Raw genomic sequence first — 22,772 nt, forward strand, 5'->3', positions numbered from 1 at the left:
AAATAAAGTAATTAGACCCACCACATGGGTGTGGTTTACATTGTGATCCACCGACGAAAGGGCAACTTTGAAGAAGGGGCTATGGTGTCAAAAATGTAAAATCCTTTTTAAGGCTTAGGAGCATAAATAAAGAATGTAAAAGCGTAGGCCGTGAGGCCTAGCTTGACAAACTCGTCACGATACGTGCCTGGTGTGAGAAGAGATCTGATGTCGGTGCAAGCTACAAGTTGCACTGTTTGTCTCGAGAGGCTGGTTTACCTTTCCACTCGCAGGAGGACTCGTGTCCCTGCTGGCGTAGACATACCCCTACGAAGACGGACTTAAAGGATCTTCATTGGAAGATGTGCCTCGCTTCTAGTATGCGCGAAGGGATTGATAGTTTACAACTTTTGACGAGAGCGCGGAGTGCTCTTCCTTGATGATCCTTGTTGACCAAAGGAAGGATCTCATCGTGCTGTTCGACGAGATTCCGAACATCTTTCATTCGTTGAGAGCGAGACTTCCATTCATCAAGCGAGGGTTCATATTCTCACAATCGAATAAGATAACTCGTTTGAATTCCTTTCACTCGCGGTGGTTAAGAAAAAAGGCTCGACTAGAAAGCGCTGCTAACCATATGGATCCATTAATGTAAAAGGAAGAGAATAAATCGAGTCCGACTTATTCGTCGGGCCTGAGCCTTCGCCGACATGATCACTGTCGCGACATTTGTAAATTTTTCGATGGACTTGAAGCATGAAGGTGATTGCTCGACGTGATTTGCAGACGACGGTCAACAGTCGTTGCATCGATCAATTAGAAGACAAAGCAAAGATGCTGTTCTTCAATTGACAAACAAGCGCTTGAATCAAACCCTTTATAACGAGCTGTCGGCATGCATCATTGAAGGATGAGTTAAAACGTCTAGCCTGACACGTTTAGACTCTAACCTGGGTCTATCAGTTTTGTATATATATTCGAGGATACGTCCACTCGTTTAGAGTTGAAGTGAGTTCTTGCCCATGAAAGAATTTGTCCATTATACTTTGTAACATGCAACAATATAGCCTTCACCGTTCTTTGTGAATGGCTTAGGCCATCCACGTATACCCACCATGTTAAAGAGTGATTCTAGTTTAAAGGTGGGCTTGCTCGAGCCAATCTTGTCTTTACTTACCACGCAATAACTCAACAGTCATTGCGGAAGATATCAATGTTAATTAATCTACACTGAAGAAGACAGACTCAGTAATAGCGGTATGGTTACTGCTGACTTTGACGAATATGATGCTGATATACTTAGCACCGAAAACAATAATATTAGTGGAAACGATGGTGCTCTCACTACAATGAAAATTAAATCTCCGCAGTGCGCACCGGATCCATTGAAAAAAAAAAAACACCGAGACAGCTGGATAATTCGGCTGGCTCGAGGAGCAGCGGCCCGTTTCGTGTAAGATTTCATCGCTGATGCAGTGGACCGACAGAAACGGAATTTTGATAGAAAATGGAAGATAAAACGTGTTGTATTCAAAGCTTGCGTACTAGTCCTACTGTCTACTGTAATTTAACTAAATACTTAGTGACAAATGTGGGCAGTCATAAACTTCTGCCCACGTATATAAGAATTCACTTCAACTCTAAGCGAGTGGACGTATACTACTAGTTACGATAGGATCTGCTTGCGATAAAGCCGCTTGCACTGTTTGATGGCCAAGCAATTTTGAAGGCATATAGCAATAAATTCTACGGTGTTCGGCAGATTTGTTTCTCAGTATGACGCTCCAGTCGCTGCCGGCACTGAGTCGGTGTCAACAATGTTTACGCTCCGTATTTTGCGAGGAAGAAATAGTCGAGATAATAGGACAGCTCGCATGCTGCGCTTTCGGTTTGCCATACCTTGTGAAAGGCGACTGGTAGACAAGGTTGCCCCCGTGATGTCGAAGACCTACTTGAGAGGATCGGGGCTGCGTTTAACAATTTGTTCCGTTTCATAATATTATTCTCTATAAGAGAAATAATAAGCACAAATTTTTGTAAAATATCAAAAAGTCTAAAATATCATCATATACCAGTTTTGCATAACATTCTCAATATTACCGTACACGATGTTATTGTAGCAATAAGATGACAGTTCTATCCGCTAATTAATTTATGTTTAAATCAACCTCACCAATCGCTGCTAGACGCAAGAATGAGCGGTGCGCAAGACTCGCTATACATAGTTTTATATATATTAAAGTTAAGTCAGTAGATTAGAAGATCTGTATGTATGTGCTTACATATATTTACACAGTTCTTACATCCTAGTGCCTAAAGGAAGGGGTGCATCTCCTGGCTGCGGTTCGTCAGCTTCGCGTTTCGACTCAAAGCACGAAGGGGACACAAGCATCCAGAATTCAGCCTTAAAATGTCTCCACGTTATCGTTTACGCGGAAGGGGGCGTGACATTTCGAGGCTATTGACGAATTCTTCAAGGGCCGCAGGGGAAGGCGAGTCATTTGCCCGAGAGTACCGCGCCAAATTTAAGTCCAATATTCTGGCTGAAGAAGGCTACGGGAGGCCAGCGGATAGCCCATGTGTTTAATAGCTAAATAATGCCAATATATCTGCGCAAACACCTTTACCCATCTCGTCTGCGCATGACCGAGACTTTGGCATTCCAGGTTCCTAACCCGTTCGAGCACTTCACGGTTCGACTGCCGGATCTCAATCGCGGTCCTCTCCGCCTGTGTAACATGCTAAAGAACAGCCTCAGCTTCTAGCTGAGCGTCGGCAATCTTGTTTTACAGCCTCATCAATATCGTCCTAGGCACCAGGACGCCAGCGTTATCATAGCTAGGGACCGCCACCGCTTGTGGATGCGGAAGGTCAGGTTTGCCTGATTATATTGTGGGTCACGAGGACCCTTTCCGTGAAGCACCGTCCGCTCACGCGCGCGGTTGGAACGTCGCGCAAGTATCGCTTTACGCTGGTTTGGGTTGCCGTGTTCCGAGAGATCAGAACACGGATAGCTAGAACTTCGCCGTGAACCGTGGATCTCTATTCCACCCAAGCAGGATACGTGGGGGCCGCATTCCTCGCTTCTCCGCGACGTTCCGGACGTCGTCCAGGCATGTGAATCAACGAAGTCGGAAAACCTTAATGCGACCGCAGACGTGATCACAGCAATAAGAATGAAACGATGGCGAGAACGAGAAATTTGTGGTAAACGTGTATCACCACGACCACGAGAACGAAACCTTGACGAGAAACGCGCAACTGAATGGGCAGACGAATGTGTCGCTGCTCAGCCCTGGACATTACCGGAGATTTGCTCCGCTGCCGAGAGTGTAGACGCCAGCGAAGCCCATCCAAATAACTGCAGTCTGCCGTTCGTACAGACAGCGCTCGTACTTACCGATCCAGTCTTGCTCGTGTTCGATGAGCGGATACTTAGTGATGTGTTTCTGCCATTCGTCGCGAGATGGACGTGGCACCGAGCCGCAAGAGTGATATTTCTCGTTGGCTTCGACGTAGCAGACTCGGTCCTCGTTCCAAGCGTTCTCGCATACCTTTTCGCGTAATACGTCAATTGAGTGATCGATGCGAAGGCCGCCCTCCCGATTGGATAGCTATTGTGGAAAGCTCCTTCTGTCCTCGAGCATTCGATTCCAACGCCGAACGAATGTGCACCAGGAACTTTGCAAAGCGGTGTCCGCAACGATCTCAAGACTCTTTTCACGTAAACCGCGGGAACGCCGAAACAAGTCCCGCATTGTTGCAAGTGAATCCGGAAAGAAAGCTTTGGACAAGTCGAACAGCATCCACCACGTAGATGGTTGCACTCCCGCTGGTGGTGCTCGGAAGTGCTGTGGATTTGTTGGTCATGCGCTCCGTCATCGTTTTCTTCGGTCGTGACTGTTAGAGTTTCGACAGTCGAGCACTCATAATTACTATGTGCTGTTTTTAGAAAGGGGTGATGTAATGGGCCACATTACAGTATAAACACAGACAAAATGAACGATTACATGTGAAGGCAGGTGCTGTGCCCGCTATCGGGCACAGCGTAACAATTTAGTATTGGGCCGTACTGGGGGCCTAACGACCCAATATGGTCTAATGATAAATTATCTGAAAGTGAGTTTTTCCCCGAAAGGCGGAACCACGGTCGTTTTAGTACGACTAAAAAATGTTCGTTACGAGCAGGAGTTTAACTTTACTTGATACCTAATACTTGGGCTGGAGGCTTCTTCAAGCATTTCCTGTAAGCTAGTGACCAGACGTTCTAGCCCCGTTTAAAAATAAAAAATAGACCGCTGTATTCATCAAGGGTTCTGCTGACGGTCTCGTCAAGGTCTACCTGTACCGTCAAGAACTCGAGACGCTAGACCAAGCTATCTTAATAGCGGAACAAGAGGACTTCAGCGTAAGGCAGGCTTTCGTTCACTCTGGTGCTTACCGTCCACGGAGACGACAAGAAGTCGAAGGCGCAGAACCTATCACCTATCGCATGTAGAGAGCGGAAACCTCGCTCTTGGAAGTTACGAACAATGGCAATGATGCAACCGTTGTCAAAATACAGGGCACTACGTCTGTGAATGGATTGCCCCGCACTAGTGCCAAGAAACACTGAGTGAAATGATTGACCTCCCATTTAAAATAGCGAGGCCACGAATCTGACGTAAATTGCAAAATCACAACGGCAAGGTAGACCGTCAAAAAACGGTCGGAATCAGTAGGTGCGCAGCATCCTACTGATCCAGCAACGTCAAGTGAATTTGTAAGTCTCTGGACGAAAGTTGCTTCTAAAGCACAAGCATTGTGTGTAACTTCCACTGGTGATGAGGTTAACCTATCATCTTGGAAATCAAGTTGATAATTTATTGCTTTTAATTTCCATATTGAATTGTGAGGCATAGGTCAACATTATTCGCTAAAAGATCGTAGCCTCGAGTTTTACGCTCAAAGTACCCCTAAGGACGATGATAGTGCGCCTAGCATTAGGCGCAAGTAACAGTAAGGAAACGTGTAGTTGGTGTCTAACACACGTTTCGGGGTAACAGGGCGATGATGATTTCATCTTACTGGATACAGATGACAAATTTGATGTCAATTTTCGTTTGTCATGGCTTAAAAAAGTACGAGCCATGCATTAATTAGCACCAATAAGTGGCGACGATGCCTGTCTCTCGTTTAACAAAGGGTCATCTGATGAATTTCTTGGAGCATTCACCATCGTGTTCAATCCTACGAGTGAATGCGATGGCCGCACTTTTGGTTCGGTCGTTAGCGCGACTGCACAAACCTCAGTGTGACGACCCGCCACACTGTGGGCTTTGATTACGACGGCTGTGCGCAAGCACAGGCAGCGCCAAAGTTCGACCGGGCGGATCAGAACAAGGATACTTGCTTAGACAAAAAATCGTAAGAAATGAAGAAGCTTTTATCTGTAAATCTCGAAATATTGCATCTTCACATTTCGTATTCACGCGGCTACTCGTCCAATGTTCTCGCTCTTTGACCAACTTCATTCATCATTCATCGATAAAGGTACCGTTTTCGCCCAAAAATTCCGGTAGACAGTCTGAAGAGTCGATCGTAGGGGATCCGCTGGGTTGCGCAACCACAGCTCGAGGCAGTTGGGGAGCATACTCCCCAAAATTAATAAGTTTTTTTTAACTCTCAATTAACTTAGGGGAATAAGTCCCCAAGCTTTTTGAAGGCATAAGTCCCTACGTACCATTGGAATTAAGTTCTAAAGAGGTAAATGAATATTGAATAATGAAGTAAACAACGGATCAAGTGTAGGCGCGTATACACTTGATCTGATAGCGCCTCCGAAGTCAGCTTCGGACATACCTTAATAGCCAACGCTAGAACCGTTTCGGTTCCAGCGTAACTTGCGTCATGACAAATTCAAGAAGATCTGGGTACTTGTCATCTGTGAAAAGTACGCTGTCTATATTTGGTCGGCATTGGTATCTCTTGAGAACGAGCGGCTTCTCAGCAGCTCATCCATGGACAAAGTGTCCTCGATGAGAAACTTAGATTGAACGCTTTACGTCTAAATTCTAATAGTCGTTAGGACAAACCTTTTGTATCATGATTCGATCAAATTCAAGAATGTTCTCCCTGGTTCGGTACCACCCGAGTTGCCAAAGGATAAAGGCACTCGACACGAAATCGACCTGATACCAAGTTCGAAATACTGTGTGTGTCATAAAGCAGCGACCACTGCTTCATGAACAAGTATTAGCTATCGACAAGTTCTTCGCCGCTCGCTTAGCAGCGGGCCATGTTAGGGAATAAGCCTCCTTAAAAGGCTCTCCGACCTTATCTGTGCATAAAGCAGCAGGAGGGGGGGATTGTAGATCTGTCAATAAACGAACGCTGCAACGGTATTGACTCAAACGCAAAGACGTAGTCATTGACAGTATGTCAAAGAGTCTCATCTTTTCGTCAATGGGCCAGATGGATAGATTCTATCAGAACCGCATCTTGAACAAGACATTCCATTCACGGCAGTAAGCACCCCAAGTGGAATGCGGGAGTGGCTTGTTTGCCACAGGGGCTAAGTAAAGCCCTTGCTACATTCAACAGATGTGTAACCTATCTTTGAGATCGGTGCGAGTTTTTGCATAAAGTTGTTTTATGACGTCTTCGTTCATAGAGTTAGGACCCACGTCTGAAAGGTTCTTACAATTATGTGAAAGCACAAGTTGTTTGCAAATTTCAATAAGTGAATATTCGCTGCCAGCGAAATACCACTTCTTGAGCGTAAGCGAAGTTTACGCCCAGATCTTAAAAAGTTAAAGGCGAAGACTGAGTGGCCTGTACCAGTTAAGGTAAAGAGACTTCGAAAGGTCTTCGGCTTAGCGGATTACTTACATATTCCGAAATGATAGTACATATTTCTTGTTTGTTGAAGGAGAATGTAAAATTGTCATGGAACGCTGATTTTCAGCGTTCTTTTGAGGGTATCAACAAAGCTTGATGTAATTGCTGAACTTTGCAATTGCTAACCAAGACAGACCATTTTATGTGGTCTGTGACGCCAGCGATTTTGCAATCGGCTGTGCGTTAATGCAATATGACCCTAAAGGCGCAGAGCGCATCGTCTCCTTTCAATCGCATCAGCTTCAAGCAGCGTTCAGCTGCTAGAAGCTGATGCATTGCCATTAAATATACACTGGCTAAGCTTAGGGTTCCTCTCTTATAAGATAGATTGTTTATTGAATGTAAAGACCGTGCGTCTTTACGCACGGCCTTAAAAATAGTCCACACCTGTCGCAAAAAAAACGAAGGGCGAGATGGTTGTGTATCTTCTCCAAGTATAATTTCTTAGCGGAATATAAGCCAGGACGATTTAATGTCTTCGCTGATTCGCTTTTGCGTCAACCTGATTTCAAATCGACTGCGCAAATCAACAGTGATAATAAGGTCACTTTTGGAGCAATAAGAATTGTATCTTCAACATTACTTGACGAGTGAAAACAGCCTATTGAAAATATTAGGCTCTTAAAGATATGATGGATCACATAAGAAGAATTCATCGCGATAATAATCTGAGACATCGTCGATTTTGTAACGAGCTTCATCAGATCGGTCCACAACACGCAATGGGTTGCTGTATTATACAGCTATTGCTGGCGACACACCTCGTGTCGTCATATCCATTCGAAATGATTTGCGACTATGCATCGTATATGAGTACCAAGAAGTTGGCATTGTGAATGTGCGAAGATGTCGCGATTTCTGGCCTCGTCATTATAAATTTACACGCAAGTGCAAACGTGCTTGCGAGATATGGCAACGACTGAAGGCTTGTCCTTCATTTCGTGCTCCGTTACAACCCCTACTTGTTCCGGCAGAGTGTTGGCAGTCCGTTTTACTGGACTTCATCTTCGGACTTCTCAAGGACAGTAGCGGAGCCACCTCGCTCCTAAAGTCAGAGGAAGACTTTTCTACTCAAAGAGTCTCTAAGTTCTACAGAACTAGTTTGAGGTACCTCTTCGGCAATATTGCCCGCACGCCTTTGACGTTTTTGAGCACCAAGCTTAGGGTCAACTCGCGTCAAACGACGCTTCCCACCACTAAACGTGGGATTTGGTCGATCTATAGCCTCATTAATCATCCGAAGCAACGAAATATCGGCTAGGCCTTTCTTCGCTTTGTGGCATAAATGCTGAACGTAACTGGCCTTTGGCCTTAAGCTTAGTGAAATCGAAGCGAAGCTTCCGTTCCGAACGAACATCAGCCACATCCGTAGACTTTCTGATATTCATATATTACGGAGGCGGCGGGCCCGGTGAACCCAGTTCTCAAATGAGGCCTCGTTTTTACTTCTTATTTCGTTTGGAAACAAAACGATCGGAATTTCTCTCATGGAGGTCACCGGAGCCCCACGGGCTTGATCACGTAAATGCGTCAGATTCTGACCTCGCGTCATTACCTTTGGCGTAACGTATCGTTGCGAGCAGCGATCTTCTCCGGCATTCTCACCCGTGTCACCGGAGATCCAGATGTCCAAGCTGTGACCCGCGACCTCTTTGAGACGCTCGTCCGCACTAAGCCGAGTGAATCTATATTCACTATGAGCTTTTGCTTTCGCTTTCTCGGCAGCTGTACAACGAGCTTGTTCCTTTATGAGGATTGCCCGCTCTTGCTCTTCGTCAAGCGGATTTGTAATGATGTTGGACTTAGGGTCTTGAGTCCTGCTCAATGCAATTAAGACATCAGTGGCAGAGGCACCACTTTCTAGGAATGGATCCGGGCCCGCCGGCGTTTATCCGGAGGAGAGGGCGTATAAGAGCGACGCACTTGTTCCTCATCCTCTTATAAAGTGTGACTATTAAAGTTCATTATTCCCTCATCGTCGAGAAAGGTGCTCGGAGTCTGTGACTCACGTTTAATTGTCATGGGACAAGAGAGAAAACACACAACCAAACAGTAAGCTGTATAGGTTCCAACCTCAAAGAGGAAATGAAGGGATGTTGTCACTCGGTGTCAACAGTCCGATAAGGGAGGCTGTAATGGGGCACACATCGATTGGAGAACCGTTGTTGTGGTGCATTTACCTAATTGCTGATTTTATCCTATTCTAAAATAGTTAATTACTTAAATCCCATTTATTATGATAACGATTATGGTCGCCGCCAGATATAAATCTGGCGGCCAAATCTGTTTTTAAGTTAGCTAAGGTAATGTTTAAGATTTAAGAATTCAATATCGTTCTGATCCCCTTTTGATCGTAAAGCTGTAAGTGCCTTCCTAAGGCTTCCGCAGTGATCTGTAAGAGATAAAAGCCTTTTTAAGGTATATACTCTTGGGCACTAGTTACCACTTTATTCTACGAACTCCTGAATCCCTTAAACTAGGAATCATTTAGCTTTAATAGCTTAAACGACTCCCTGAGTTGTTAAAGCCATTTTCAATATTTTTTAGAAGAGGGGTGACCTAGCCCCTTTGAGGCGATTTAGAACCCTCTTTCGCTGCTGGAGGGTCAGCAACCTCGTTTAGAGTGCCAGCTGGACATCCTGGTGAGGATGCAGCAATCTGCAGCACGATCGCCTGTCTCGGCGCAAACGCCTTCAAGTCCACGTGAAAAGGGTCCCGGTATGGCTGAAGCAAGCCAACGTAGAATGCTAATTGCGTACGCAGCTTGCTAGGAAGGTTTGGCGTGTAAGCTAGGCTCTTCTTAACTGCGACCGAAAATGGTCCAATAAAGCGTGGGCGCAATTTGGTATTGAAGACCGCGGAAACCAACTCAGCAGGTAGAATTTTAGCGTTTAATAAAACTCGATCTCCGCCCATATAAGAACCAATACAGCTTCTGCCTTTCGTATCTGCCTGTTTTTTCGTTTGTCTTGACTATCAGCCATCGTATCCCGGACATGACTTAAAACACTAAATCGCGCCGCGAGAAACTCGCTTACTGTTTCCGAGCGGTCACAGAGCTGATATTAGCAAGCCTTCCGGCTAATTCACCCCCACCAAGCCCTGAGCTACGCAGTGGATCATCAACGGAACGCGTGGGCGGGTGGACCGTTGACATAGAACCGAGTATAGCCTGTAGAGGCATGTATAGCGTTATTTAACGCAAACTTAACCACTGGGAGCATTGCGCTTGAGCGCTTTGGTGTCTGTGCACACGCACTACGTAAAACGTCTTTAATGACGCGATTGCCACGTTCAGTTTGACCATCGGTCTGCGGATGGTCCGCAGTGGCAATTTCCAATCTGGTTTGAAGCACTCGGAAAATTGATTTCCGGAAATTACCCGTGAAACGGGGTCCCGATCAGAGACAATTGCCTCTGGCAAACCGTGTTGTCGATACATGCGATCAATGAACAGCTTTGCTGTACCTTCACCATCAATGGAATCTGGCATAGCCGCTAAGTGAGCTATTTTGCTCAATCAGTTAACAAAGACCACGATGCCGGAGTTACCGGTCGAATCTGTCGGTAGACCAAACAAATCCATACTAATGGACTCCCAACAACCTATGGGTATGAGCAGACTTGCCAGTGGCGCAGCAGCATGTGCTGAGGGTTTAACCCGCTGGCAAGTTTCGCATGCGCGAACGTATGTGCTGACCCATTTATAAATTTTGGGCTACCAATAAATCTGGCTCACAGAGCCGTGCGTCTTTTCTTTATCGAGATGACCACCAAGAATAGTATCGTGTGCTCATAGAGGATTCGGTACTTTAAATCCTCATCATGAGGTACAACAACACGCGTAGGATCCGCAGAGTCCGTGCAAAAAAAACAGGTCGTTATCGATCGAAAATCGATGTAACCATGCACACAAACGTGCCGGCAATTGAATACCTGATTCAGAGTTCTTTAGAGCTCGTAGCAGAGCTACACACTGTTCATCCTTGGCGTAAGCCGAACAGATCAATTCAGTAATATGCGACATGATAGTCGTTAAACGAGAGAGCTCATAATCCGGCCTGCGTAATATTGCATCGGCCAAAGCATTCTGTTTGCCAGGCTTATACTTCACCTCGAAGTTGTATTCGGCGAAAATGGATAGCCATCGGGCCATTATCTAAGAGACATGGGGCGACTTAGTCGCTGTGCGTAATGACGCGTGATCTGTATATATCACAAACGGCTTTGAGCCGAGCAGATGAACGCTGAATTTGACGAGAGCATACTTCATAGCAAGTAACTCTTTGTCATGAACTGGGTAATTCTTTTCCGCGGCTTGAAGCTGTCTATACTCGAGCGCAATAACACGCTCATGCCCATCAACATCTGATTGTATCAGAGCACTGCCAATAGCAAAGTCCGGGGCGTCACAGACGACACAGCAGGGCCAATTTGGATTTGGCTGTACCAGAATCGAACAATGGATAAGACTATTCTTAACTGCTTGAAAGGCATTATGTTCTGTGCTAGTCCAGCACAATTCTGTATCCTTTTTAAGGAATTAGATAATAGCCTAGCCATATCAGCGTAATTTTCGCTATTTTTTGTGCAAATACTTGCCCAGATCCGATGCCTTGCGCAAATTCTCTTGGTTTTTAGGAACCGGACAATCTACTATGGCTTTAACCTTAGCGGGCTCCACTCTAAGGCCTCGCTTCCCAATGAAGCATCCTAAAAAATGAATTTCTTCTGAGCTAAAAATGTATTTAGATGCATTGGCACACAATTTATTTGTGCGCATACACTCGAGCACTGTTAGCAAATGGTCGAAATGATTTTTTTATATCCTACCAACCCTGCTCTGCACGACTATGGACAAAAATGTCATCAAAATAAGTCTGTGCATAACCTCGATGAGGGCGGAACAGTTGCGTCACTAGACGACCTAATATTGCCGGGGCGTCGGAAAGCCCTTGTGGCATAACCAACCACTCTCATAGCTTACCGCTTGAGGTGCTACCCGCTCTAAGCGAGATATCACTAGCTCGCATGTGCAGCTGGTAACATCCATCGACTAAGTCAAGTGCACTGTACATTGTACATCCCGCGACATTGTTTTGAAGAACATCCTTTCTAGAAATAGGGTTTTGTGCTGGTATAGTGACAGCATTAAACTTATTATAAGCGTTAACGATGCGCCATTTACCATTTGGCTTTTTGACACAAAATGTCCGTGGCTAATGAGGAGATTTGCTCTCTCGTACCATTACAGCCTCGTGCTTAGCACGAAAGAAATCGTCAATGACGTCACTGCTCCCTTGGTAAAAGCCACTTTCGTGTGACACAGTATTTGTTTCCCGGAACCAAGTCAATTTTATGACGGACTCGTCTATCCTAGGATAAACCAGATGGTGGATAGGTACATACCACATCTTAGAACTCCTTCATCAAGGAATAAAATGGATCCGTAGGATCTTTAAGGATCGATGACCCACTCCGCACATAAAGTGCAGTACTTGTAACATCCAGGACAGCTTCGTTTAGAAGTGACGATGAGTTTAACTCAATCGTTGGTCGAATGACCACCATCTCAGATAAGTTGCCAGCCTTATAGGCTCGGCCACGCTCATCAATAGACATTTCGTCTAGCTCTAAAAGAGCATGTAACGAAGGGATTGCCGCAAGGCTAACTTCCCCCTCAATGTTACCGTTACACCATTTATAAGCCTATGCAATTGCTCACTCGTATCACTTTGTCAGGGTATACACGCTTCGTGTCATCCTGTCTTGGAGAAAATACGCCTCTTAGAGGCTGGGACATTCACGTCCCCCGAGTAGGTCGGAATTGGTGCTCTTTCGAGCTTTCCACATATTTTGTAGGGGACAGGCCGGACGTAAATATTCGTGTTTCCGACACATAACATCTACGGATGTTCTTATGCTGTTCCACAGCTTGAAAAGCCTCTTCTCCTTTCTCAACGAGACTTAGATCCATGGGTTCCGGTCTATTAGGTGGTACCCATGTGCTCGAAGAGCTTGTTCGGTAAAGAGGTCTGCTAACGCGAGCAGACTTAACGTCAGCGCGTAGCCTATGGCAACTGCCTATTCGAAAGTAGCAGGATGAGATTGGAATATTCCTTCCGGGCAACGCACTCATTGAGACCCCCAAAAAATATGGTTACGTCAATTACTTCTTGCACCGGGTCTTGATGCATAGATGCAATAAAAGCTCTCAATTTCAAAACATAGTCCCCTAGGGTTCGTTTACCCGGATTTGTCGCTAGGAGTCGTGCTCGGATGGAAAAAGCCTGATCAGGCGGTGCAAACATTCTAGTCATTTGCTGTTTCAGCGAATCCCATGAAAAAAAGCGTCGTTTATGGACGTACTGCAAGTTAGTGCCCACTCCATGGCTCTACATCCGAGTTTGGAAATGACCATAGCGACCTTTTGCCGTTTTGTAGAAATAAGGCGGAATCAATGGACATCTCCATCTGCTTAATCCAGAAAGGGAGATTTTATCCCTCTTTTCCCTTAAATGTCTTCACATTGACAGCTAGAGGGCGAGCCTTCGGCTCTGAATCAGGTACAGAGATGGACCGGGTTGGCATAGATGCCGCTAAGTGATCTTATACCTAACCGATCGGAGAGGATTCATATCGCATGAAGGCTTCAAGCCTTGCATGTAGGACCTCTGGTCTGTGGCATATAATGAACTCTACATATTAAAGCCCAAAAAAGTTTTGAACTTGTCATAAGCTGCGCGTTGCGCCTCTGAAAGTTCTGGAATCTCTTCCGTTTCAGTGAGGGTTTAGTCTTGTAAAAACTCAGGCGTAGATTGACTACGTGTGCTACAAGGTGTAGCGGGGCTAACTCGCTCCTAAAGTCAGAAGAAAACTTTTAGATTCAGAGAGTCTCTTCACTCTACAGAGCTAATGGATTTAAGAACTCAGAGTCGTACAAGCTATTAAAAATTAACAAATCCAATTCAAGAGATTGAGGAGGTCGTAAAACCAAATGGCAACTAGTGCCCAATAGTATATACCTTAGAAAGACTTCTATCTCTTAGAGGTTACTGCGCAAGCCTTAGGAAGGCACTTAACGCTTTAAGATCAAAAGAGGAACTGCACTTTATTGAATCATTTAATCTAAAACTAAAACCTTATCCTAGCTACTTTAAAAATAAATTTCGGCCGCCAGATTTATATCTGGCGGCGACCATATTCGTTACCCATAATAAATGGGATTTAAGTACTTAACAATTTTAGAATCGGATTAAAGGTGTAACCGAAAAGGTAAATGAACCACAACAACGTTTCTCTATCCGATGTGTGCCTCAATACAAAGACGCTCACAAGCTAATTATATTCTTGTGTTTTGAATCGTTTCAGCACGATAATAGATCTTGTTGCAGCCCCGAAGTCGACCACAGCCGAAAGCTATGCTCGAGTCTTTGTCGACACGATTTTTCGACTCCATGGGTTACCCCGTGAACTGATTTTGGATCGAGAACCCCGGTTCATGGCAAAGTTTTAACAGTCCGTGTTCAAATCACTTTTACATCTCATAACAGTGAGCGACAAGTATGGGTCTGCACGAAAAAATCAACGCGGCAGAGAGAATGTTTCAATTCATTTTAATCGGCGTTTTCCATAATTTGCAAATTAATAGCAGTATAAACTCTTATGAGGAAAAAATAAATACACATATTTACTGTCATTAGTAGATTGCAGCTATCAGAAGCCGCTATTGGCATGCTTTGCGGTCGGAGTATGTGAGTTTAGGCGCTTCCTATTCAATGACGCCCCTTTATTTTCTTGCTTGTGATTGCGCGGCTCTAAGAGAGCTCTACGATCTGATAGCCGATGCTTTTATCCGTAGGTATTTTTCTCTAAAATATCCGAGAAGGTTCTAAAATTTGCATCGATGATAAATTACGGTAATAATTCCCGGCGTATTGTTGCAAGTATTCAATAGCCGTTCTCTTCAAGCTTTCGCAACGCTTCGGATGCTGCGTGCTTTCATAAACGGCGCGTCACTGCGCCGTAGCCTACTCCAGCAAGTCCACCATCGCAGTCAAATGCCTTATGCTTTTGCATCAAACAATCACGTGGTAATCGCCAAGCGCAGCGCTGTGGTGGTCACGCAAGCCAAGTAAGACGCGCTTTGCAACATCTGAGTCCAACTTGCCAAAACAAATATTTCTGTTATCTTACGCTATTTTAGAAACGTAACCTCGCCGCGTCAAAACGTAAAAAGCTTAAGTTACTGGAAATCAGCGGCATTCGCAGCCACTGTGTATGGTGCGTTCAACTTGCTCGACAACGAGCATGTTGCGGCCTGTGCGTCTAGAAAAGAGAGTGACGAAGATCCTCCGATTGAGCAATTAAAGAAAAAAGCTTTGGAACTTTCTCGTCGCATCGTTGCCGAGCTCGCAGCTTTGTGGCCCAAAGACTTTTATTACGTACAGGAGCGACTCGATGAGTTTCTCGACTCAGGCAAAGGTGGTCAAATCTCGTGGGGGTTTGGCATGGGTGCATGTGCTGGTTTTGCGCTTCGAAAAGTCTCAAAGCTTGGCGCTGTGGCCATTGGGGCCCTCTTTGTGCTGTTGCAATGTGCGAGTTACTCGGGTTACGTACACGTGGATTACCAAAAAATGGAACACGATGTTAAAAAGTATTTGAACCGCCATAAGGTAGAGGGAGTATTACTTTACATGGATACTTCACAGTGAATTGATCTCTTGTAACCTTGCTAGGATGAAACAAAGGACTATGACTCGATTTTCACGTCACTTATGGAAGTGTTGGAGTTTAATCTTCCAGCAGGAAGTGGCTTTGCCATTGGATGGATCGTAGGCTTCCGAGCAGGTTAAAAAAAAAAATTACGGCGTCGTACTCTTTTGATTGCACCCCTTAAAAGTTGCCACATGATGCAAGAAAAAAACAATCACGTTGTAGCCATAATCGCAAAAAAAGACACGACAATTTCGTGTTTCTTTATTCAAAATGATCCACTCGTGTTGGATATTTAAACGCAAGTACCATCTAATTCTATACTACAGATCGACTTCATTCATACGATACGAAGGTCCTTCGTGCTGCCCCACAGCCGAGTGAGTCCGTTGTATTGCATGAGGCTGTAAATTTCGAAGTTGCGCTCGAGACGAAAAACTCGTGGTTCCATTTAAAGGTGTTTCATACTGGCCATTAGTCAACGTCCCTCGTGGCGTCGTCTCTTTTAATTGACGCATTTCTGCATGCGGATCCATGGCAAAAAACGATTCCGAGTCGTCGCGAGCATTTGTTGTTTGTATGGACGCTCTTTTTTCGTGCGATTCGCCACCCTCTCGTTTAAGTTGCCACGTGCGATAGAAAATATACACTTGCCGAATCATGAGACACACAAGCACTAAAACTTGCAATCCAACAATGGCAAACGCCACTCCTTGGCGCAAATCATCTGGAATACTGGCGGTAAATCTCGTCGCACTCGACAGTAAAAAGAAACTCAATCCCAGCGCGGAAATCTTGATTAAAATCACAAAACTCGATGTTTTTTGGACAAATGCCGTCGGATACGGTTGTTTCATTTCTAAATACAATAGAAACGCCACATGCAACGCAATAAGTACGATAATTTGCCACAACCCTTGAATCCAGACCATCCCAGTCGTCATGCCACAGAATAACGCTAATAAGAGCTTAGGAGCAAAAAAAAAACGCCCTTCAAAACGATGCTCGTCATAGAGTGGCCCGTAACGCACATGAAATTGTTTATTAAAATGCGTTTTCGTCCCAAGATCCCGCAACTCGTCTTCATTGTTTTGAATTACAATCACTCCATATAAAATCGTACCAAATGCAAGGCCACCAAGTGTTAAAATTGCAAGCACCAACCGAATATCAACCCTGCCTTCTTCAATACAAAAACAAATTTGAAATGTGGCCGTGGCCCCAATGACATATTCCGACAAAATCAAGAGCATCACGAGTCCACCAATGGCTTTATCCAGCCATTTCAACGCAAAAGTAGTAAAATCACGTACAAACCAGAAACACACGGCCATGGCAAGGGCATACATGCCAAAAAGACTCGCAACAAGCACGGCAATGCCGGCAACTGCCACGTAAAAGAGCATTCCACTCTCGACGCCAATTAATAACGCGTACTTTTCCATTCCTTGCACCATTGGTTCCGTTGTCAAACGACGTCGAGGCGTGGTTGTGTTTTCAATTGTCGAAATCTTGCCAAACGGCAAGAATGTAAAAGCTGCTGGCGCCATTTGTTTCCCCATGTTTTCCATAAAGCGTGGTCGAGCATCCACGTTTAATTGGGTCAACATAATCGAGAATTGACACACATCCACGGCCGCGAGGGTAATGCCAACACTTGCGGCCGCCGAGACACTCGAAGCCACACCTGCCGACGTGCTTCCTACGACGCCACTGGCCACGGACAAGACACTGCTTGCAACAACCGAGACAGTGGCGGCACTTCTCCCAAGCGTCGTCGACACAATCCCCACTTGATCCACTGAAGATTTGCGTTTTCCATCGGGCCAATGATGTGCATCGCCCAAGCCTTTCTCGGTTGGCACCGCATAATGCAATGGCGTGTTCGAAGGTGCGGTCGCCACACGTGGTGACGACGCCAAGGGGTCTTGTACGCCAATAGCTGCAGCGCATGCACACGTCGAAAACGACGCGTCGGATTCGTAGTTGCATGCTGACGTTGAGACAAAGGACAAGTCTGAGAATGGCTGTGGGACGGCGTCTGTGACAGCGCGCGCGGCGTCGGGGCCAGCATATGTCATTAAAGTGATAAAATCAAGGTGGGCATAGATTTCCGAACTTAAGCCGTCGATGGCGGTATAGTCCCACGTCCCGTTTTTGCATGCAGGGAACCGACAGATGGACATGCACGTAGCCATGTCGGCAATTACGGTACTCGTGGACGTCCCCGAGTAGATGGAACAAACGCTGGCAGATATCGCGCTTGCAACGTCAAGGTCGACGTTACCACATTGAAGGCCCATGCGCGACCAGGCATTGTAAAATGTTGCATCGCATTGAAATGTCGCCAGTGTTGCGGTCGACTCGAGGTCCTTTATGTAGCCATTTGAAGACGACTCGGTTGAGGAATTTATGGGTACAAATGACTTGATTAAAGAGGGGGATAGGGCGTTTCGAGACGATGAGTTTGTGACAGTGGGTATTAATGCTGGCGTAGTAGCGTTCGAGGCTTTGATTGTATCCATTGTCGTGGGTTTGTCTCGCGAGGAGTCGTTACTGGCATCACTGTCATTTTCCGGCGTAAAAGGAAGGACATTCGTGACTTGGAGACGACGATCTTTCTCCAAACTAGTCGTATTCAAAGACTTTTGGGGTGTTGTGGTCGTGTTAAACACATCCAGCACTTTGGTTGCATTCGTGGCCAAAACAGGAGGTTTTGACGCACTTTTAGGCGTTGTTGTATTGCTTGTTGCGGGCGTGGAGGCATTGAGAAGCGACGTGGGGGCGTGAGGTGCTGACGTGGAAGGAACGAGCACCGTAGTGTTCAGTGTAGCCATTGACGTGTTGCGAATCGTCACTTTGGGTACATTTGCATCCGTCGGAAGGTTTATAGTGTCCGACTCGGTACTTGCAGGCTCGAGACTATAGTCCGAGCCGTCGGCAGTACTGCTCGACGTGTCCGTCTCATGCTCGGACGTAATGGGCAACGCGGGAGGGAATTGATCAATGACAGCGCTCGGCAAATTGGTGCCCGTGGGCAGCACGTAGCGAAAGACACAGGACACTGGTGTGGCAACTGTTTTTTCGTCCGTAAGCCATGTAGGTGTCGGTTGTGCAACACTGGTTGCCCAGATGTAGCCATTGGCAAGCAAAACGGCAACAATCCGCATTATATTGTCACAGGCGTACTTGCTTAAGTTGACGACTTGGCCCGACTACCAAGCAAGGTTTGCACGGAAAAATCAAGACACTAGACGACGGTCTCTTGGCGCGATACCTCGGAACTTACGAACCAAACGACAAGTTGCTCCTGAAGTCGACTTTCCTAAGTGCACGTTTGAACGATTTTCGTACGACCAAAGAGAGAGTCAGTCGTGAAGATGGAAGAGTAGCAATCGATAGGCACTTTTACGTCGCGCCATCTGGACAAAAACGCACGGATGAACCCCAATCAGCTGGGGCTGTGTCAATTTCGATAAAACTCCTTGCTCTTTGGAGTTGTGATGGGAATTCGCACGCACGTTGCGAAGTGATGAAAACTCGCTCTTTTTCCCGTTGATTACTTTAATTCCTTTGCATTTATAAAACGACCTTGGTGTTTATCTCTACTTTGTTGTCAGGCTCTTTCGGTTGTCGATTGCGATTGTCGAGGCCTCCTTGCACACAGTGCCATTTTGGCGATCTACCATGTCGTCGCGTTGCTCAATGCGGATTATTGTGCCCATTTTGCACACTTTGTTTACGAAAGGACGCTTGAAAGTTGCAAGATAGACGAGGGGAGGGGACTTCCTTTGGATGCCCTTACTTTTCGGTCGCGTCGCCAGTGTCTTTCCTTTTTTTCTTCATTCAATGGCGCCAGGAATAGAAATACATGTAGCGTCGAGTCAATTTTGATGCCGGGGAATTTAACGACACAAGCTGAACGATAGGTGAAAAGAAATTCGAAATACCGCCAATACTGAGCTCTTGTTGGTGATTAAGGTGAGTGTTAGGAGCTACTGAAGTCGAGTTTTGCCTTCGTTGGAAGAAGAGCCCAGTTTTTGTCACAAATCTAGGCACAATTTCTTTTTTTTAGCAAAATATTGTCCGTCGCACAGTGGACCTGAGAATTTGCATCTTTTCTTGGCCTTAAACTTGTATGGTAGTGTACAAGATAAGTGATATAGCCCCTCATCCACTCGATGTCAAGCTGAAAAGCACGAGCTATGAATAAAGGGTAGTCGTGGCTCGAAATAATCTTGACTGGCCGAATGAATGCCGGTCACAAACATCAGGTAGTCTGCATATATAATTCCTGTAAAATTCTTGAACTAGTATATTTTGAAATTGCAGCCGTTGTCGACTTTTAAACTTCTAAATATACACGTGATTACGTTGAATATATTTACAAGTCATTAGGTTGCAGGTGTTTGACCATTGATTAGCCAGTTATCTCGAAAGAAAACCTCCATAATCTGTGCTGGGCGTCTGCTCGAACGTTCCCTTCGCCGCACATGGTAGCACTTTGTCGTTCATCCATGACGTGCGCAGGTTTGCGTGCTATTATTTTTAGCTCACGATCAAATTTACCACGAAGATCGGTCACGTGGAGTTGGGAAAAAAAGGCCTTAGAGGAAGGGCCTGTATTCACAGTGCTCTCGTACAAGAAACTTTTTTACAATGAATATGCTAGCAAAGATATTATACAATTGCGTGCATCATGTCTTAATCATTTGCATCTTCAAAATATGACTTCAGGAACCTCAATCAGAAAACTTACGGACTGGTTCCGCAAGGCAAATACATTTACGACAATCACACTTGTAAATGGTCTTCGCAATCTAGGTTGTGACCAAAGTCAGAGCTTACGCTGAAAAGGTATAATTTGATGGCACTGATAGCCGCTGCAGCGTTCGAGTGGTGTAATCTACACTAAAGCTTATACTTTAAATACCTTTTGAAGAAAAGTAGGTGATGTAAAATTAATGTACGGTGGTTGATGGAACTGATTAAGAAAGCAGAAAAAACTCCAATCCCTACTTAATAGTATTGGGAAATATTTAAAGTCTTACTTATTTTAGGGAACCATTAATCTCGCCACAATTTTTTTGGTGAATTCTCTCAGCTTAATATGATTGGCTAATTACATGTATGCGTACCGCTTTAGGTAGGACTGCCCGCTCGCTACCAATCGAACTCGACTATTTTGATCTCAATTTGCTATCATTCAGTCCAGTTTTCGTTCGTTCGTTTGTGACCTTTCTTGTAAAGGGCTAAAGTTCCCCTAATGTTACACAACCCCGTTAACTACACTTTGTGTACTTATGAGGATGACCAATAACTTAAGCGATGTAATCGTACCTACCATTTGGGTGTGATTCACGTTGTGACCTCCCTTGTGTATGTGATGTCCCTGAGGGCATTCACATTAGCGGGGATGACGGATTTGTTTTGTCTTTTCCAGTGCGCTTTGTGCGCACTACAATGAGATATTACTCATCTTCGATCTCGATTGCTTCGACATCAACATCATTCGCGTCGTTGGTAACTTCGACGCGTGATAAGCATGAGCCAGAAATGGTTTTGTTCGTGCGAGTCCACCCTCTTAAACAAGAGGATCCCTGTAATTGGGTGGGTATGCGTGGATGGTGAAAGCCATTCATGAAGAATGGTGTATGCGTTGTAGACGCATGCACCGAATTAATGATGGCGAATTCGACCATCGGTAAGAACTCGCTCCAATTCGGATACGATTGGACGTAACCTCGAAGAATTTCTTGGAGGACGCAATTTACGCGTTCAGTCTGACCATCTTTTTCTGGATGATCAGAAGTTGACATAGTCAGCCGTGTTCCGAGAGATCGAAACACGGACTGCCAAAACTCCGCCGTGAACCGTGGATCTCTATCGGAAACCAGTTCACGGGGTAACTTGTGGAGTCTGAATACCGTGTCAATAGAGGCACGGGCACAGCCCGGAGCCGTGATTGACTGGTACTGCAGAATATGCACCATCTTGCTAAATCTGTCTATAAGAACAAGGAATTCATTAGTTTTTTATCGTCTTCATGAAATTCGAAGACGAAGTCCATCGATACTGACTGCCAACATTTTGCCGGAAGTAGAAGAGGTTGGAGAGGTGCACAGAATGAAGGGCTAGGTTCACCTGTTGCCATACCTCGCAAGCACGAATGTGCTTGGGCACGAACTGATACTGGCGCGGCCAGTAAAAGTCGCGACTTCTGTGAGATAAGTTTTCTCACGTCCACGATGCCCAATTGTTGGTTCATCGTGACACTCATACATGATGCGCAAGCGCATATTATTGTGAGTTGGGACGATGACACGTGGAGTGTAGCCGGCAACGGCTGTGTAGTACAATAAGCCGTTGCGTGTTGTCAATCGATCGGATGACGATCGATATAAAGCCAGTAAAGTTACAAAAGATTTATCGGATTGATTCATCAGATGATCCTTTAAAGGCAGCAGACGGAACACTTGTAATGAGTGTTGCAACAGTGGAATGTTTGGTGACCGCATGGAATGGTCTGTCGTGATCTGCAATCGCCGAGATGGGTGATTGCATCAAGCCTTGTTTGATGTTCTCAAAGGAACGCTAACAATCAGCGTTCCGTTACAATTTCTCGTCTTTTTCCAAGAGACGAAAGAAATGAACTGTCATCTCGGCATGATTGCGAGAGTACTTGTGCAAGTACGCCGCTAAACCACGGAACTTTCTAAGTCCCTTGACATCGACTGGAACTGGCCAGTCGGTGATTGCCTTGATCTTTTCGGGATCAGTGCGCACGCCGTGTTTACCGACGATGCACCCAAGAAGTGGTATTTCGCTTGCAGCGAATATGCACTTCTTCAGATTTGCGTACGATTATGCTTTTGCATAAGTATAAGAACCTGACAAATGTGAGTTTTACGAGCTTTCACTTCCGTCTTACCGTCCATGGCCCGGCTATGGACGAATACATCCGTCTCAACAGATTTGCTACACATCTGTTGAATGTTGCAGGGGCGTTGCTACGCCCCTGTGGCATTACTAGCCATTCCCATAGCATCCCACTGAGAGTGCTCACAGCTGTGTACGGGATGTCCCGTTCACGCATAAGGATCTGATAAATTCCATCCATCCGATTTAAAGACGAAAAGATGCTACTCTTAGACATACTATCTATGATTAAGACTTTCCTAAGTGTCGGCGTTTGAGCC

General features: G+C 45.4%; 2 protein-coding genes across 2 annotated transcripts; one reads left to right on the forward strand and one right to left on the reverse strand.

The window, feature by feature from the left end:
* Positions 1-14,636: 14,636 nt before the first annotated feature.
* CCR75_006242 (uncharacterized protein) lies at positions 14,637-16,195 on the forward strand (the record flags this gene model as incomplete). The annotated part of the gene is made up of 6 exons (XM_067964312.1): positions 14,637-14,719; positions 14,816-14,992; positions 15,065-15,533; positions 15,597-15,708; positions 15,903-16,030; positions 16,052-16,195. 6 exons carry the CDS (start codon positions 14,637-14,639, stop codon positions 16,193-16,195), a joined length of 1,113 nt encoding a protein of 370 aa, XP_067815984.1.
* On the reverse strand, positions 15,897-18,743 carry CCR75_006243 (uncharacterized protein; the record flags this gene model as incomplete). The annotated part of the gene is made up of 1 exon (XM_067964313.1): positions 15,897-18,743. The coding sequence occupies one exon, from the start codon at positions 18,741-18,743 to the stop codon at positions 15,897-15,899; it is 2,847 nt and encodes a 948-aa protein (XP_067815969.1).
* Positions 18,744-22,772: the final 4,029 nt, after the last annotated feature.

Source organism: Bremia lactucae, linkage group LG7 (genome assembly GCF_004359215.1).
Source record: "Bremia lactucae strain SF5 linkage group LG7, whole genome shotgun sequence".
NCBI classification, from domain to species: domain Eukaryota; phylum Oomycota; class Peronosporomycetes; order Peronosporales; family Peronosporaceae; genus Bremia; species Bremia lactucae.